The 19,903-nt window shown below is 43.1% G+C and overlaps 1 protein-coding gene across 1 annotated transcript in view; it reads left to right on the top strand.

Moving 5' to 3' along the window:
* Positions 1-19,432, top strand: part of alkal1 (ALK and LTK ligand 1) — a 63,195-nt gene extending 43,763 nt beyond the window's left edge. Inside the window, exons 4-5 of the mRNA XM_070875828.1 lie at positions 12,849-12,924; positions 19,373-19,432. Coding sequence (XP_070731929.1) covers positions 12,849-12,913 — 65 coding nt within the window. The 3' untranslated portion in view covers positions 12,914-12,924; positions 19,373-19,432. The remainder of the gene's footprint in view (positions 1-12,848; positions 12,925-19,372) is intronic.
* The last annotated feature ends 471 nt before the right edge of the window (positions 19,433-19,903 follow it).

The raw sequence follows: 19,903 nt of genomic DNA on the forward strand, positions 1-19,903 counted from the left end.
CTTGTTTCACGCTGTGAACCCCTTGTTCCGATGTTTCGTTAGTTGTTATACCCGCAGTATAGATCAACCTCGTTTCTTCTTCTCCTGCCAAGAATGTCTGTGCAACCAGTGCTGCTACCTCTAGGGTCAAGTTCTTGGTCTATATAAGCTTTCAGAATATGCCTGCGTGGCCTATTCCTTCAATAAAAAAGTCTCTCAGTACTTCTCTCCTTAGTTCATCGGAGAACTCACATGAACTAGCCAGCCTCCGAAGTTCCGCCACAGAGTCGGGTATGCTCTGGCCCACACAGCATCTGTAGTTGTAGAACCTGTGTCTGGCCATGTGTAGGCTGCTCACTGGCTTCAGGTGGTCTCTCACCAGTGTGCTCAACTCCTCAAATGACTTGCTTGCTGGTTTCTCGGGTGCCAGCAGGTCCTTCATTAAGGCGTATGTTTTCGAGCCACAGCTGGTCAAGAGATGGGTTCTTCTCTTGTCTGCCTTATCGTCGCCCAACCAGTCTTTGGTTACAAAGCTTTGCTGGAGCCTTTCTATAAAGTCCTCCCAATTGTCTCCAGCATTGTATTTCTCATCTGAGCCATTGGTAGCCATTCTGTGGATTCCGTGATCCCGTAACTCGTCGCCACTGTAAAGTTCTGACCCTGCAGTACAGACTCACACGAGGCACATGCTGAAGTCAAGGTCACTCTGGACCTGCACCTTTATTTCACAGCTCTCGAGTGCCACACTTGCCTGAGACCTGCCTTTATACACCTGTGTGGAACAGGTATCTAGTGTCTCCTGCAAGTGCACCCCTGGTGGTAAAGTATGCTTGTGGTTACAGGTCATATCTAGTTACAGTCATGTATAGCATGGTAAGATACAGTTATATACAGTAGTATGAGATACATGACAGGGACTGGACAGGTTAGATGCAGGAAGAATGTTACCGATATTGGGGAAGTCCAGAACCAGGGGTCACAGTCTAAGGCTAAGGGGTAAGCCATATAGGACCGAGATGAGGAAAAACTTTTTCACCCAGAGAGTGGTGAACCTGTGGAATTCTCTACCACAGAAAGTTGTTGAGTCCAGTTCGTTGGATATATTCAAGAGGGAGTTAAATGTGGCCCTTACGGCTAAGGAGATCAGGGGGTATGGAGAGAAGGCGGGAATGGGGTACTGAAGTTGCATGATCATATTGAATGGTGGTGCAGGCTCGAAGGGCTGAATGGCCTGCTCTTGCACCTATTTTCTATGTTTCTATGTTTTCCTTCTTTCCGCTTCCTCCTCTTCTGCTTTTTCCTCTGATCGCAGGCAATAGCAGCACTGTTGACTTTCCCAAAATGGCAGTCATCGATTTCCATGCTGGAAGTGAGCAGAAGCAAGGCAGCCGCCATTTTTTCTTCCAAACCGGCTTTAATGACTGGCGCTTAATGCTCCAATTTTCCGGCTATATTTACTTTGTGCTGTAGTCTTCTACATTACATTCTTTTCTTTGATTGGTGCTCCCATTTGACTTATACCACCTGATGTGGGAACCCTTGATTGTTATCCAGAAAATGATATAGGATTCTTCAGTGTGTGCAAAATACAAGTTACTAATGGCAAAGAACTAAGGGGGCAAAATTCAGCTATGCCCCATTTGGGGGCGATAACCAAGGAGATTCAGGAAGTCATGCGCTCTGTGCAGAAGATTCACCCCATCTGCAAAATTCCTGTTACCGCCACTTACAGTAAGTGGAGTGCAATGTTGTGTGCTCCATTCCCTTTTGGGGTGACTTTGGATGCACTACACGGGCATGTTTGGGATCACTACATGGCTTCTCCGTTAAAGGGGAGGGTTGCTGCAAACTTTGCAGGCCCTTTGAAGGCCTTCACTGGGCCACCTGGGCTAAAGGGTGCCATGGCAACAGCCCAGCACTGAGTCGTGGAGGAAATGAAAGATGGCGGCATGTGGCGTAGTGCACCTCCCCTTTAAGGTTCGCCCGTGATGGGTGACCAGCACAGATCGTGGCCTGCATTGGCCAGTTTCCACCATGGGGCGGAAAGGGGTCGCCGGAGACGCAGCAGTCCGGGATGTTACCAGCGGGGGTGCGGCGCTAACATTTTCGAGCCTCTACTAACTCGCACGCAATTTTGCGTTAGCTGGTAGGGCCCCCTCCCCCCCAAGCAAAAACAGTTTTGCGCCCCTTTCGCCGCCACCCCCCCCCCCGGAGATGCTAATGGGAGGCACAGAACAGGGGAATTTTGGCCCCAAAATATACATGACTGACTAATTTAATAGCAAAAGCAAAATACTGGGGATGCTGGAATTTGAAATAAAACCAAAAAGAGCTGGAAATCTCAGTGGTCAGGCAGCATCTGTGGAGAGAAAAACAGAGTTAACATTTTGGGTCAACGACCCTTCGTCAGAACTGGAGGGTGATCGAAAAGAACAGATTCTTAAGATGCACTGAAAGGGGGAGGCGAAAAAAGAACAATAGGGAAGGTCTGTGATAGGGTGGAAGGCAGGAGAGATTAGAGAGACAAAAGGGATGATGGGCCGAATTGAAATGGCAGGAGTTAGAAAAAGATTAGTCAAGAGAGGGTGTGAATGGCAGAATAATGACCAGCTGCCATTGGAGACAAGGAGATACTTGATCAAATTTAATGCAAAATGTTTGTCTGGGTAAGTTTCCTGTACTAGGAAAACAAGGATCATCTACCAGGATTGGCAGTTGGTAGATATGAATATCAACTTTGTTGAATATTGTTCTGAATAAGCACCATTTTACTGCACATGGATGATTTAAAAGCTGGTCTTTTGAACTTCCCAGCATGTGACTTGTACAACCTGTCCATTATAATTACTTGTAGAGAGGAGAGGGTAAAAACTGAAGGCATACAGAATATATTAGGCTGAAATATTATACAAACTTGTAACAACAAATAAAACATTAAAAGGAATGGTTGCTAAGAGCAGATCTGTTGGCAATAATATTGCATTTGAATCAAACAGTAGTCTTCAAGGTGAAATATAGATGCTTGCTTCTATATCGGACCTTTGGGGCACAGCAGGAGACTTCAACATCTCTACATTTTAGACAGATTGCCTTCAGTTTGTTTTTTTGGCATTGGTGAAGTATTTCTTGTATGTCCTCTAGTTTCAGTTTAACTGGAATGTAACTTTCAGTTTTGGCATTATTTATTTCCATTATTCCATTTTTAGTTATTGGTGGGCTTTTTGCGGAGGGCAAACAATTTTTTTTTGGAGTCACATGGTTTGGGAACCAATTTTTTATCCACTTTCTGGTTGTATCTGACTCCAGCCATTTAGACACCACCTCTTAAGGGTAGACTGCATTTCCCATATTAATAGCACAAACTTGGCCGCGATATACATCTTCATCAGCCGGAGCATGTTAAAAGGAGATGGCCTCCAGATGGAGGAAATGCATTTGGTCTGTCTATATTCAGTTTGAAGTGCTTTTAAAGAAATGCATTTGCAGAGAGGAGAATATGATTTGAGCTCTAAACTTTCATACATTAACATCAATGTCAATATTGTTTACCCTTAAGTATTAATGTGCAGTAGGGTACAATTTCTGATCAATATTAATATTTGTGAAAAAATAATAATTTTGCATACACACAAAGGCGACATGCTAGTTACGTTAGTGTAAACCTACGGGAATTTTGGCACATAGTACAAAGTCAATGCCAACAGCTACAGCAACAAAGAATAGTGAAACAAAGTATCGGTGGATGGAAAAATAGAGGACTAGCCAGCAAATTTTAAAAAATTAATGCATGGAGCAAAATGCAGCAAAGGAGGCATGAAAATGGAAAGAGAAAGCAAAAAATTGACGACCTACCTTCTCATTTTAAGAAGCCTGTTTCAGCAGCTCAGGTCAGGGTTCTGCGGCATCCAGTTTTATAAAGTGAGGCTCACTCTATGAGAAGAGCCTTACCCAAAGATATAACATTTGCTGTGGGCTCCCATGAAATGAAATTTAACTATTAAAAGGAGGCCGCACATGCCTGTAGCGTGACCTCATCATTTAAACCCAAATTGTCTGTTAGAAAATCAGGGTCCTTGTAAATCAATTGCGTGGAATCAGGGCTATGCAAAATTGGAACCATAAACTGAATACATCCACTAAAACAGAGGAATCAATATATGGAAGACAAAATACGATACATTTTGTCTTTACCACCTAGGTGTTGAGCATCATCTGGGCAGAGCACAGAGAGGACAATCGGCAGGTCGAAGTGAACACGTGTAATGGGAGCCGTCTGATATTTCTACTACTTTAACTGATGGAAGAAAGATTAGGCATGCGCTCCAACTTGACCTAATTTATGATATTTGCTGTGCTTAGACAATCCGAAGGTCTCATTGAAATTCAAAAGTCTAGCCCCTTAAAACGGGGGCAGGGATTGCAATGCAGCCTGGAAGGATCCCAACATGAAGAAATTCAAGGCCACTGTCACCTTCATAGCCACTGCCAGCACTGTCTTTGCCATGGAGTCAGGCTGCAAGTCTGTTTGCAAGAAAAATTGCTGATACTGCTCCTGGCGGAGGTTGAGGTAAGAAAATTGCTCTCGAAAGACCCTAGGTGGGTAAGGCCTCCTGCTGAGAGCCCTTTTCTCCCTCCTCCTCCTCCCTCTGCGAGCAGCTTGCCCTTTTTTTTTCACTGCCTCAGTTCCATCTCCCTGTTATGCTGCAGGCCAAGGGGGATGCCAACTGGAGCAGCCATGAATGGGAGTAATTGGTATGACCAGAACTCTTGAAGTCAGAATCAAGACCCTCTCCACTTGCAGCACCACTCCCTATCACCTCACCAACTTTAAATAACTCGAGAAATCTCCAACAGTTCCACAAACTTACATAGAGCTAGCAGAAATCAAAAAGCAAGTTATCTGAAATTTGTTCATGATCCCTTTAAATATCATTGGTGGGGAGGTCTTTCCTGCTGTGGAATGCATGGTCAACTCTGCGTCATTTATACAGGGCATTCATTCCAGCAATGACGACGAAAATACACCCAGCGCATACTCCTAACAACAGCCTTACCATCCTCACCAAGATGACGTCCAGCACAGCGCACACCAGAAGTGTGCGCGTGTTGCTCGGACACCATTTTGGACCATATTTAGCACCTGTAGGGCCCAACTTATGGGTGCTAGACAACCAAATTTCTAGTCCAAGGTCTGATGATGTCAATGAGACTGTGATACTATTTTAACTTTGTGTTGCAAGATCTGGTGCTGGCCTCACCAGGGAAACCCTGCATCAAGGAGAAGCCCAGAAGAGGGCAAAGTAGGTAAGTGGACCAGGAGGAGCAGGAATGTTTCTCTGAACCCAAAAAGAAAACCTGGGGCTTCACTTTTCCTGGGCTTCCCTGTTTCCTCCCTTCAACAGCCCCTCCGAAACTCACCTCTACAGGCTTACCATTGCCATGGACTGTTTGTACTGATCCCTGACAGCACCGTCTTGCTGTTTTCCGCCCGTGGACACCGCATCATTGATGGCAGTTTCGAATGGGAGCTGGGCCGAACTTATTTAAATGAGACCCAGGAGTTAAAATGACCCGGGGCTCAGATAGGCAAGCTCAGGTTAACTGTGGACACTCAACCCCAGATAAAATTGGGACTAAAATGTCCATACAACATTCCTCTGAACACTATTTGAATGCAGGCATTAATCCATTTCTTTTAAATTCGCACAACACAAATACCAGGCAATGACTAACTCCAACAAGAGAGAGTCCAACCACCTCCCCTTGACATTCAATGGGATGACCGTTGCTGAATCCCCCACCAACAACATATTGGGGGTCATCATTGACCAGAAACGTAACTGGACCAGCCACATAAATACTGTGGCTACAAGAGCAGTTCAGAGGCTGGGTATTCTGCGGCGAGTGACTCACCTTCTGACTCCCCAACGCCTTTCCAACATCTACAAGTCACAAGTCAGGTGTGTGATGGAACTCTCCACTATCCTGGATGAGTACAGCTGTAACAACACTCAAACGCTCTAACAACACTATCGAGGACAAAGCAGGCTGCTTCATTGGCACCCCATCCACTACCTTACAGATTCACTCCCTCCACCAGTGTACCGTGGCTGCAGTGCGCACCATCTACAAGATGCACTGCAGCAACTTGCCAAGGCCTCTTCGACAGTACTTCCCAAACCCATGACCTCTACCACCTAGAAGGATAAGGGCATCAGGAGCATGGGAACACCATCACCTGCAAGTTACCCTTCAGGTGACACACTATCCTGATTTGAAAATATGTCGCCATTCCTTCATCATCACTGGGTCAAAATTCTAGAACTCCCTCCCCAACAGCATTGTGGGAGTACCTTTACCACATGGACTGCAGCGGTTCAAGAAGGCAGCTCACCATCACCTTCTCGAGGGCAATTCAAGATGGGCCTTGCCAGCGACGCCCACATCTCATGAATTAATAAAAAAACTAAAATAGTGGACAGAAGACTGTCACACAAACATATATAATGTTTGTCAGCAGTAATTGATAGGATTATTTTTGTAACATACATTCACTGACCTTATTCTGCAATAGTCTAAGGGAGCTCCAAAAGACAGTGATTCACCAGGAATTAATAACATTATTAGAAATCAAAGCTGAATATATAATATTAAGTAAGAAGATATTAAGAGCCGCATTATAACCAATATAAATTGTTTTGCATTTCATGACTGTAACCTATCCCTCTCTATGCTAATATAGATAGCATGTATATGTAGGAGGCACAGCGTTGAATACTTTATAGTGTAGTTCTACATTGCAAATAGTTTCTCCTTTGTAGTGTGCCTGTAGTTGAATTGCCATTTGTGAAACCTTTTGTTCGATGCATGAGAACACCTAAAGGATATGATTACACACCACTCCAGCTTTACATGTTTCCAGTATAACTACGATATGGTGAAACTTTTAAACTCAAATGTTTCGAAGGAGCTCAGGTGCTCTGCTGGAACACCTTTTTTTCTAGTCTTCAGAGCTGACTGATTTCATACATTGGACATTTCAGCAGCAGTCAGAATTTAATAGCAGAGCTCTGCACATGCAACAAGGGCTATTGGGAAAACATAGGGCAATGGGACTAATTAGATAGCTTTTTCAAAAAGCTGGCACATTCAGGACAGGCCAAATGGTCTCCTTCTGTGCTGTAACATTCTTAGGGTTGGATTTTAGGCTTTTATGTTTTTGGGACGATAATGGCGGTGGGGCGGGAAAATTAGCGGCTGGGAATAGTTTGCGCCTCAATAGGTAAGTCTGGGCATCTGGGTCCTGCGTCAGGGGCGCAGTACGAATGGAGACATTGTGCACCTCTCTTGGTGCTAGGATGCAAATCTCCCGCGCTAAAGAGTCAGTCCAGGAGTGCTCCAAGAAATGTCTGGGGACATTCCAGAAATATTGCTCATGCCACCACAACACAAATCGCTAAAAAGATTAAAAGAAAAACAATCACATTTACCTTAGGAGTCCATTACTCACCCCTTCACTGACAAGATGGTTGGACTGCCCTGATTTCCCAGGCAGTCATTGCGAGGCGTGCTTCCAGGCAGATGGATCGGGCCGGAGCTTAAACTAGTGCCGATGTCACAACCAGGCTTTGCAGCTCTTCTGGGTGGTGCTGCTCCACGAGGATCGCTGCGGAGCGTTGGAGGCTGACCGCCCGCCCAGAAGACTTCACCACGGCCATTGCCGCCACGCTGGGGCAAAAAACAGAGTGCAGAAGATCGGAAAATCCAGCCCTATAACTCTAATATAGGTGGAAGCATCATACAAGCAAATATTCTATGAACTCAAGTCTGCTTTTCCCATATTAGATTGATGAAAGCAGGTCAGTGTAACTCGCTGTTGTCTGCTCACATGGCTCTCAGACTCAAGTACCAGTTGACAGTACCAGTGGAGTAACAGTAACATTACATCTTCATACAACACCATGCCAGTATGTTCATTAAACCAGTAACAGAGGACAAATTTAGTCCTGATCATTGCAGTCTCTTGCAGTTCTGAGTCCTGGACAGAATACAAGAATAGACTTATTATCTGATAAACAGTTTCTCTCTTACCTTTTAACAGTACAACTATGGTACAGCTTCTTTAAACTTTAATGTTGTTTTTGTCAACGATGGCACCTTGCATGTTCTTCTTTATGCACTACGCCTCAGTGTTGAAATCATATTTATTGCAGTCTCCCACACCGACTCATTCTTTCCAAATGCCTCAGAATTGTGGAACTGCTTATTCCCCTCACTTTGGATTCCTGGCATTTCACCTGTTTTTCAATAAAAATGTTTCCTCAATAAAAAAAAGTGAGAGTTTGATAACATTGAACAAATTACGTAGTACAGCTTTTGATCTGTTAAAGCTAGTTAATGGCTCCATTTGATTGTCTGCTCTCTTGGGCCTGCAGGTTCTTAGAATTATCTGCCAACACCTTATAATATATACTTAATATAGATATTAACTGGAATGTTTTGCATATTACCAAGGTTTCTAATTCTACTGTGTATGTCATTATACGTCAAGAACATGAAGTGCATTGATATTTGATGCCAATTTTGGGTGTTTCTTCAAAGTCAGAAAACAAAATAAAATTTACCATATACATGTTAAAATGATCTATTTTCAAAGGAGCAGGGCTCAGTGCTGGGACCCCAGCTCTTTACAATGATTTGGATGAAGGAATTGAGTGTAATATCTCCAAGTTTGCAGATGACACTAAACTGGGTGGCGGTGTGAGCTGTGAAGAGGATGCTCAGAGGCTGCAGGATGATTTGGACAGGTTAGGTGAGTGGGTAAATGCATTGCAGATGCAGTATAATGTGGATAGATGTGAGGTTATCCACTTTGGTGGCAAAAACACGAAGGCAGAATATTATCTGAATGGCGGCAGATTAGAAAAGGGGAGGTGCAACAAGACCTGGGTGTCATAGTTCATCAGTCATTGAAGGTTGGCATACAGGTACAGCAGACGATGAAGAAGGCAAATGGCATGTTGGCCTTCATAGCTAGGGGATTTGAGTATGGGAGCAGGGAGGTCTTACTGCAATTGTACAGGGCCTTGGTGAGGCCTCACCTGGAATATTGTGTTCAGTTTTGTTCTCCTAATCTGAGGAAGGACGTTCTTGCTATTGACCAAGTGCAACGAAGGTTCACCAGACTGATTCCAGGGATGGCTGGACTGACATATGAGGAGAGACTGGACCAACTGGGCCTTTATACACTGCAGTTTAGAAGGATGAGAGGGGATCTCATAGAAAGCTGTAAGATTCTGTCGGGACGGGACAAGTTAGATTCAGGAAGAATGTTCCCGATGTGGGGGAAGTCCAGAACCAGAGGACACAGACTTAGGATAAGGGGTAGGCCATTTAGGACTGAGATGAGGAGAAACTTCTTCACTCAGAGAGTTGTTAACCTGTGGAATTCCCTGCCGCAGAGAGTTGTTGTTGCCAGTTAATTGGATATATTCAAGAGGGAGTTAGATATGGCCCTCATGGCTAAAGGGATCAAGGGGTATGGAGAGAAAGCAGGAAAGGGGTACTGAGGTGAATGATCAGCCATGATCTTATTGAATGGTGGTGCAGGCTCGAAGGGCTGAATGGCCTACTCCTGCACCTATTTTCTATGTTTCTATGTTTCTATGTTAACCTGTTGAATTCTCTACTGCAGAGAGTTGTTGATGCCAGTTCAAGAGGGAGTTAGATATGGCCCTTACGGCTAAAGGGATCAAGGTGTATGGAGAGAAAACAGGAAAGGGGTACTGAGGTGAATGATCAGCCATGATCTTATTGAATGGTGGTGCGGGTTCGAAGGGCCGAATGGCCTACTCCTGCACCTATTTTCTATGTTTCTATGTTTCTATGTTTCCAATTTGGCAGCGACTGCACTTCTGGAGGAGACTGAGCAAGATAGATCATGACCCGAAATTTGACTACTCCCATCTTTCCCTTTTTGCCCAAGAAAACGGCGAAACAGTATTGAATTTCTTCTCCTGTGATTTCAATCCTCTCGTGTTTGGTTTCAGCAGCTTAGAATTGTTCGATAAACACTGAAAATTGGGAACAACCTTGAAATTGGTCCTTAAGGGGCATGACTCATCAGGGGAAGGCAGCAGCCAAGTTCATGGCACAGTGGGTGGCTCTGAACATAAAAACATAAGAACATAAGAATTAGGAACAGGAGTAGGCCATCTAGCCTGCTCCGCCATTCAACAAGATCATGGCTGATCTGGCCATGGACTCAGCTCCACTTACCCGCCCGCTCCCCGTAACCCTTAATTCCCTTATTCGTTAAAAATCTATCTATCTGTGATTTGAATATATTCAATGAGCTAGCCTCAACTGCTTCCTTGGGCAGAGAATTCCACAGATTCACAACCCTCTGGGAGAAGAAATTCCTTCTCAACTCGGTTTTAAATTGGCTCCCCCGTATTTTGAGGCTGTGCCCCCTAGTTCTAGTCTCCCCGACCAGTGGAAACAATCTCTCTGCCTCGATCTTGTCTATCCCTTTCATTATTTTAAATGTTTCTAAAAGATCACCCCTCATCCTTCTGAACTCCAACGAGTGAAGACCCAGTCTGCTCATTCTATCATCATAAGGTAACCCTCTCATCTCCGGAATCAGCCGAGTGAATCGCCTCTGTACCCCCTCCAAAGCAAGTATATCCTTCCTTAAGTAAGGTGACCAAAACTGCATACTCCAGGTGCGGCCTCACTAATATCCTATACAGTTGCAGCAGGACCTCCCTGCTTTTGTACTCCATCCCTCTCGCAATGAAGGCCAACATTCCATTCGCCTTCCTGATTACCTGCTGCACCTGCAAACTAACTTTTTGGGATTCATGCACAAGGACTCCTAGGTCCCTCTGCACCTCAGCATGTTGTAATTTCTCCCCATTCAAATAATATTCCCTTTTACTGTTTTTTTTTCCAAGGTGGATGACCTCACATTTTCCGACATTGTATTCCATCTGCCAAAACTTAGCCCATTCGCTTAACCTATCTAAATCTCTTTGCGGCCTCTGTGTGTCCTCTACCACAACCTGCGTTCCCACTAATCTTTGTGTCATCTGCAAATTTTGTTACACTACACTCTGTCCCCTCTTCCATGTCATCTATATATATTGTAAACAGTTGTGGTCCCAGCACCGATCCCTGTGGCACACCACTAACCACCAATTTCCAACCCGAAAAGGACCCATTTATCCCGACTCTCTGCTTTCTGTTAGCCAGCCAATTCTCGATCCATGCTAATACATTTCCTCTGACTCCGCGTACCTTTCTCTCCATACCCCTTGATCCCTTTCGCCATGAGGGCCATATCCAACTCCCTCTTGAATATATCCAATGAACTGGCATCAACAACTCTCTGCAGTAGGGAATTCCACAGGTTAACAACTCTCTGAATGAAGAAGTTTCTCCTCATCTTAGTCCTAAATGGCTTACCCCTTATCCTTAGATTGTGTCCCCTGGTTCTGGACTTCCCCAACATCGGGAACATTCTTCCTGAATCTAACCTGTCCAGTCCCGTCAGAATTTTATATGTTTTTATGAGATCCACTCTCATCCTTCTAAACTCCAGTGAATACAGGCCCAGTCAATCCAATCTCTCCTCATATGTCAGTCCAGCCATCCCGGGAATCAGTCTGGTGAACCTTCGCTGCACTCCCTCAATAGCAAGAACGTCCTTCCTCAGATTAGGAGACCAAAACTGAACACAATATTCCAGATGAGGCCTCACCAAGGCCCTGTACAACTGCAGTAAGACCTCCCTGCTCCTATACTCAAATCCCTTAGCTATGAAGGCCAACATACCATTTGCCTTCTTTACCACCTACTGTACCTGCATGCCAACTTTCAATGACTGATGTACCATGACACCTAGGTCTCATTGCACCTCCCCTTTTCCTAATCTGCTGCCATTCAGATAATATTCTGCCTTCGTGTTTTTGCCCTCAAAGTGGATAACCTCACATTTATCCACATTATACAGCATCTGCCATGCATTTGCCCACTCACCTCACCCTGCAGCTTCTTAGCGTCCTCCTCACAGCTCACAAGCCACCCAGCTTAGTGTCATCTGCAAACTTGGAGATATTACACTCAATTCCTTCATCTAAATCATTTATGTATATTGTAAATAGCTGGGGTCTCAGCACCGAGCCCTGTGGCACCCCACTAGTCACTGCCTGCCATTCTGAAAAGGACCCGTTTATCCCGACTCTCTGCTTACTGTCTCCCAACCAGTTCTCTATCCACATCAGTACATTACCCCCAATACCATGTGCTTTAATTGTGCACACCAATCTCTTGTGTGGGACCTTGTCAAAAGCCTTTTGAAAGTCCAAGTACACCACATCCACTGGTTCTCCCTTGTCCACTCTACTAGTTACATCCTCAAAAAATTCCAGAAGATTTGTCAAGCATGATTTCCCTTTCATAAATCCATGCTGACTCGGATCGATCCTGTCACTGCTTTCCAAATGCGCTGCTATTTCATCTTTAATAATTGATTCCAGCATGGGGTGTTCTGAGGTTGTGAAACGTGCTATATAAATGAAAGTCTTTTTTTAAGACTTGAGCCCATTGATTTTCATGGAAATCCTTGTTTTATACTCATGACACCTTATTTTGGTAAAATTACAGAAATTTTCTCTTTCAGTTCCAAACATCTGGATCAGGTGTTACAGAAATATTATTCTTGATATATATTTGGTTTTACACTGAACTATGGCATTTTATTAAATATCTTCACGACTTTTCCACATTTTGAATAAAACTGTTCACAGAAGTAATTGTTTATAAATATTTAATTACTAAATACCATTTTGTGCTTTCTGTTTCAGACTACAAAAGATGTGCAAGATTGCTAACAAGATTAGCTGTGAGCCCATTGTGTACACAACAGTAAACATTTGCCATGTAAGTATATATACATTAAATGATCTTAGCTATAGGAGCTGAAATTCCTCGACCCTGCTGTTTGAGTGCAGCAGACTGGGTATCCTGATGCACCGGTGATCCCTCTGGAGTATTTAGGTTTAGTGCAGAGTTGGCTAATTTGAATAATGTTACTATGGCTGCATTTTGGACACCCAAAAGGAAAGCCGCTAGCCACATGTGGCTAATTGGGAATCCAGATGTGGCTTATATTATGTCTGATTAATAAATAAAAATTGAGTAATGGATACTATTGCTCTGCACGTAATCGCAATACTTGTTCACGTGGCATATGCATGTGAACTTTAACTTTTTTATACATTTATGAGTAAATTGGTAAGATAATACGCAGAATGTTGAGAGAGGTTTTTTTTCATCATTGTGAATGCTTTACTTCCTTGGTTACTGAATGGTGATAGATGTTTGTTAACTAAATACACACAGGTGAAGTACACTGCATCAGAGTTACCTATATTGTGTGAGCGGGTGGTGCTAAAATGAGTGCATGTGGTTAAAACAGTGTTTCTGTAACCACAACTGTGACTGAAGGATAACACTGCACTCAAAGAAGGTTGGGAGGAAGATGCAACATTGGATAACCACTCGGGAAAGGAGAAAGATCGGCTGCTTGGCTAAAAATGGCACCAATTTTGGAATTCGGCCTCCTTTATAAGAGATGAGGGGAGGAAGATGCAGTGTTAGCAAGTTGCTTGGGGGGAGGGGGTGCAAGTCCGTGCAACCAGCTCAACAGTATCCCTAAAATATTGACAATCACCCCTTTTATTTGCTTGATGTTGCCGACTGTTGTCTGGGCTGGTTAGGGTAAAATCAAGGTTATAGTTACAAAATGAGTTATAATACATAACAATTGGCATCTACATGTCTGCCAGAAATAAATGATGCCTGACTCCTCCCTCATTTAAAAAAAATTGTTCACCAATTTTATATCATTTTTCTAATTTTGACAAATGAAAAATTTAAACCAAGTCATCCTCAGAGCCAATTTTGAATTAGATTAAATTGATGTTCCAGAGGTGACATGCAAAGTACTCACATCTTATATAGTCCAGCTTTCATTCTACATCTCAGGATTCCAGGAAATATTGGGCAGAAAGAGCAGAAGACCACCAGATAGACAATAGGACAGAGCATGGAACCTGGGATGAAGAGCACATAACACTATAGGATATTCTGATAGGCTACTATGACACAGCTATAAAGGGCTGCACAGCCAGGTGTAGGCATGAACCACTCTCATCCCTCCAGAGTTGGATTTTCATTAGAATTGTTCATGTGCCACAAGCTCAGTGATCCTTTTTTTCCATAAAATCCTGGAAATATTGAAGTGAATTTTAATTGGGAGGAGCGCGTATGTAATCGGGGGTTGAATCTGACAAAAATGTGAGCACATCGGGAAGCTGGCTCCAACCCTGTATTTAACTCGAGCACATTAGGCTAGTTATCTACAACCCCCTCAAGAGAGGTGGGTTGCCGATTAACTTATGGTAATTGCTCAATTGGAACGATATTTCAACACACTTTTAAGTTTAAATTTGCATCAATAACTTTCCCGGGCTTCCTGAACCTCGCTATTGAAAGCAAGGCGAGAGCACAATGGCAATTGAGGGCTGATCAGAATGCATGGAAATACAGCAATAAATACTCAGTACTCACAGCTGCTTTCTTACCTACTAGTGGGAAAGGATTTGTTCATAGTACTTTTGCTAAGGGTTTATGTTCTACACTTTGGCGGTTTTCTGAATCACATCAGGATGGGTGGTGCCTTGGCTGTCTCAGATTAGACCTCAGATGAAAAGCAATATGACCAGCAGCGGCAGCAACAGCTTACTCTTGAGGGACCTCTAGCTGGACAGCAGAGATGGGAGCAGCAGAGGGTTGCAGTTCACAGGAAGCACTGCCCACGACACAGGGTGAACAGGCAAAGGCTGAGTTTCCTTGACATGTCGGAACAGCAGTGTTTCCGGAGGCTTAATTTGTCGCGTTAAGTGGTGGCAGACATCTGTAGCCTCCTAGAAGAAAACAAACTCTCTGCTGGACCTGGTGGCTACACGTTACCAGTGGCAGTGACCACCGCCCTCACTTTTTAGCCTTGGGATACTTCCACGGCTCTGACAGGGACATATCCAGGATCGCCAGTCCAGTCGGCCGACCACAATTGCATAATGCAGGTGATTGATGGGTTGTTTGCCAGGGCCTGCAATTATCTGAACTCCGCCTGGGATGATGCCAGTCAGAATCAGCGGGTGCTCAGATTCGCGTCTCTGGCTGTCTTCCCACAGGTGCAGGTCATCATCGACTGCAGACACATGGCAATCCGTGCACCTCCAGACCGACCAGGAGTATTCATGAAACGCATGGGCTTACACTCCATCAATGTGCAGTTGGTGTGAAATCACAAAATGACATTTCTGCAGATGTGTGCAAGATTCCCAGGGAGGGCCACGATGCTTTTGTCCTGTGGCAGTCCAAGCTCCCTGACCTCTTTGGACCTGCAAGCACACTTAAGAGGACCACCTACAGTTCTCTCCCTAGTGTTCTGTGCTCTCGTCTCCTGCAACGGGGGAAAAAGCAGACCCATGAGTGACTGTAATGGCATGTGTTCACCCATTTTGGAATATTGCATCCAATATCTCTGCAGCCACATATTTTAGAACACAAGGACATAGGCCATCAGATGCAGGGGATTTGTCTGCTTTTAGTCCTATTAGTTTCTCAAGTACATTTTCTCTACTGATCGTAATTACTTTACGTTCCTCAGTCTCATTAGCCCTTGGTTCTCTGCTGTTTTTGGTATGCTTTTTGTCTCTTCTAGAATGAAGCCAGATACAGAATATTTGTTTAAAGTCTCTGCCATTTCCTTATTCCCCATTATATTTTCTCCTCTCGCAGCCACTAAGGGACCATCACAATGTTTCTCTACTCTCTTCATTTTTACGTACTTGTAGAAGCACTTACAATCTGTTTATATATTTCATACTAGTTTACTCACATATTCTATTTTCTCCCTTTTTATCAATTTTTTGGTCATCCTTTGCTGGTTTCTAAAGCTTTCCCAATCCTCAGGCTTACTACAATTCTTTGCAACATTATAAGCCTCTTCTTTTGAGCTAATATTATCCTTAACTTATTTAGTTAGCCATGGATGGATCACTTTTCCTGTGGAGTTTTTATTTTTCAATGTAATGTATATTTGTTGAGAATTTGGAAATATTTCTTTAAATGTTTGCCACTCCTTATCGACTGTCATTCGATGTCATATTTGTCTAGGAAACTGTCTTAAATGCATTTCATGAACATAAGAACATAAGAACATAAGAAATAGGAGTAGAAGTAGACCATTTAGCCCCTCGAGCCTGCTCCCCCATTCAATAAGATCATGGCTGATCTGATCATGGACTCAGCTCCACTTTCCTGCTTACTCCCCATAACCCTTTATTCCCTTATCGCTCAAAAATCTGTCTATCTCCGCCTTAAATATATTCAATGACCCAGCCTCCACAGCTCTCTGGGGCAGAGAATTCCATAGATTTACAACCCTCTGAGAGAAGAAATTCCTCCTCATCTCAGTTTTAAATGGGCGGCCCCTTATTCTGAGCCTATGTTCCTTAGTTTTAGTTTCCCCTATGAGTGGAAATATCCTCTCTCTATCTACCTTGTCGAGCCTCCTCATTATCTTATATGTTTCAATAAGATCACCCCTCATTCTTCTGAACTCCATTGTGTATAGGCCTAACCTACTCAACCTATCTTCATGTCAACCCCCTGATCTCGGGAATCAACCTAGTGAACCTTCTCTGAACTGCCTCCAATGCAAGTATATCCTTCTTTAAATATGGAGACCAAAACTGTACGCAATACTCTAGGTGTGGCCTCACCAATACCCTGTACAGTTGTAGCGGGGCTTCTCTGCTTTTATAGACCATCCCTCTTTCAATAAAGGCCAACATTCCATTTGCCTTCCTGATTACTTGCTGTACCTGCATACTAACTTTTTGTGTTTCATGAACAAGGACCCCCAGTTCCCTCTGTACTGCAGCACTTTGTAATTTTTCTGCATTTAAATTATAAATTGATTTTCTATTTTTCCTGCCAAAGTGGATAACCTCATATTTCACATTATACTCCATTTGTCAAATTTTTGCCCACTCACTTATCCTGCCTATATCCCTTTGCAGATTTTTTGTGTCCTCCTCACAATTTGCTTTCCCACCCATATTTGTATCATCAGCAAACTTGGCTACATTACATCCAAATCATTAATAAAGAACTCGTCCTCCAGACTATCTTTGCCGATTTGATTTGCCCAGTCTATATGAAGATTAAAGTCCCCCCAAGATTATTGCAATCCCTTTGTTACAAACTCCTATTATTGATTAATATTCTGTTCAGCAGTATAGCTACTGTTAGGGGGCCTATAAACTACTCCCGCCAGTGTTTTCTGCTCCTTGTTATTTTTTTTATCTTCACCCATACTGATTCTACTCCCTCATCTTCCGAGCCAAGATCCTTTTTCACTACTGCCCTTATGTCATCTTTATTATTAGGTCTAACCCCGCCTTATCTTCTGGTGTTTGAAATTGGAGGCTATAGTTTTACTGTCGGCCATTTTAGCAGATGAGCGCTTAACACATTTAGACAGCATCCCTCTGTTTTGTAGTTTAATGAAGGGGTTAGATGAACTAGTGTGGGAGGAGGCTTGTGTGGAGCATAAACCATTTGGAACGAATGGCTTGTTTCTGAGCTATATATTCTATGTAATTCTATGAAGGTGTTATCCATGAATGTACAAGTAGCTATTCAGGAATGTGTAACAGTGAATATCTTACTATTATTTAGCCCATTCTAATGGAACATTTGCTTTGGGTGTCTTTAGTTTTTGACAGGTAGCAGGAAGTATATGCATGAAAACAAGGTTTCCACTTCACTTCTGGCAAAGTTGTGGTGGTGTTTGCAGGAACAGCTCTGAGGAAATTTCTCGCTAGGATTTTATATACTTAGATGTTACCTTACTTATTTTATCACATAAGTATAATGATGTAACCATTACTTTTCAATTTGTAATATGTGTTAATGTATTACTGTAATCACTGATAAAAGAAAAGGTCACCTTAAAATAATGCTGAGAAAAAGCACCATAGTATGAGTAGTTAGAAATCTGCTCTAAAATGTCTTCCGGATCGACAATAAAAAGTTTTTCCATCTGCAGTGCTCTGTTTTTTGAGCAAGCAAATGTAGACCTGAACAAGAATCCAGAAAGCAATTTCAATTCTATAGGAATATAGGATTACAAACTGCTTATCAGCGATTTAAAAAATTAAGAAATATTTCAAATGTATCTTTATAACCGAGAGAATTTCTGGCCGTCGAAAGAGCTGACAGCGAATCTCTCCCTACTGGTTTGTCTCTGGTTCCCCAGAACTTACCTGTGGTCTGGTCCAGCGCCCGAGTTGGCAGATTTTGTGAAGGCCATGACTGGTGAGCTATGTCATGATGCCTGATTGGCATCCGCAGCCCATCAGTTGATGAGGTCCGAAGCCCAATTTCCAGCGAGCCTCGAGCCTTCATCTTTAGGTATGAGTTCTGGGCCTGCCTCCCATTCTGCGCTGGTTCCCAGTGCCAATCTGATTTCTCCCCCTCAATTTCTTCCTACTCTGTCTCATCCTTTATAATTTTAAACATTTCTATTGAATCACACTGTCTCGTCTATTCTCACAAAAACATAGGAGTAGTAGGCCTTTCAGCCCCTCAAGCCTACACCATCATTCAATCCAATCATGGCTGATCTGTACCTCAATTCCCATTTACTCACTTTAGCTCCATATCAAAACAGGTTGGAAAATAATAGGGATAGGAGGAGCGGGAAGAGAATCATCAGTACTCCAGTCACAGAATTGGAATTTTTGAGTTGAATGACCCACAAACTCTTTTCCAAAATGCTGTTGGATAATATGAAAGGTCTGTGGCGAGATGATGGAAAGACATGAAATGAACAAAAGACCTGACAAGTATCAGAGATGATGAAAAGACATGGGACAGGCAACATAAGGATAAAGGCAATAAAATAAACTGGGTGGGAATGGGAAAAAAAATGGAAGTGCAGCAGTTCTGAAATAAAGCAAAAAATATTGGCACAGTGAGCACTAGGAGGTCCAATTTCACCCCCAGCGGGATCCCAGCCCTGAAAAGAAAAAACAGAACACACCACTGGTGCAGAAATCCCACCAGCATCATGTTTACAGATCTCTGTAAAATTATAAGGTTTTGGTGTTACATGCCAGAGAAAGAGATGCACTAAATCTATGCACAGTTTACTATGGTGAGAAATATATAAATGGTGAATAAATTCTTACCGTAGCTCGGAATCTGTTGCATTTTAGTTTCTAAATTGTAGATTTTCTTGCTCTTGCAGAACCAAATCACAGAAGATGGAAATACGATTTGCCTAGGAAGTGCCTTGAAATTTCCCCAAGATGGATCTGAATTAAAGCTGATATTGCTTTGGTTTACAGCATTGTTTGTTTTAATTATTGAGTTCTTTTTATTTTCATATGTGTGTGTGAGAACATTCCACTTTTTGTGTTAATTAAACATATCTTTGATTTATAATAGCCTGGAAATTGTGATTGGAGGCTTGCTGCCTGCATATGCCTCCTAACCGCAAGAAAACTTCTAATGTACCTGCTGTTTCCGGAGCTTCAGACTGTTGCGGTCCTGGACCTGCAGGCATACACCTGTGTAAAGGCCCATGCATCCCAGGGGCGCATGTGGTTCTCAAACGTCCCTGGGATCATGTGGGCCAGGCCAACCAATGACAAAGGGGGATTCCTATTTTGCTTATGCTTACATACGGAATCCCCATAAGGATAATAGAAATCACCTAATAAATACAATTTCACAACACTGAAATGAAAATAATCACAGGTTCAAAATTAATTTAAAA

Source organism: Pristiophorus japonicus, chromosome 1 (genome assembly GCF_044704955.1).
Source record: "Pristiophorus japonicus isolate sPriJap1 chromosome 1, sPriJap1.hap1, whole genome shotgun sequence".
In the NCBI taxonomy this organism is placed as follows: domain Eukaryota; kingdom Metazoa; phylum Chordata; class Chondrichthyes; family Pristiophoridae; genus Pristiophorus; species Pristiophorus japonicus.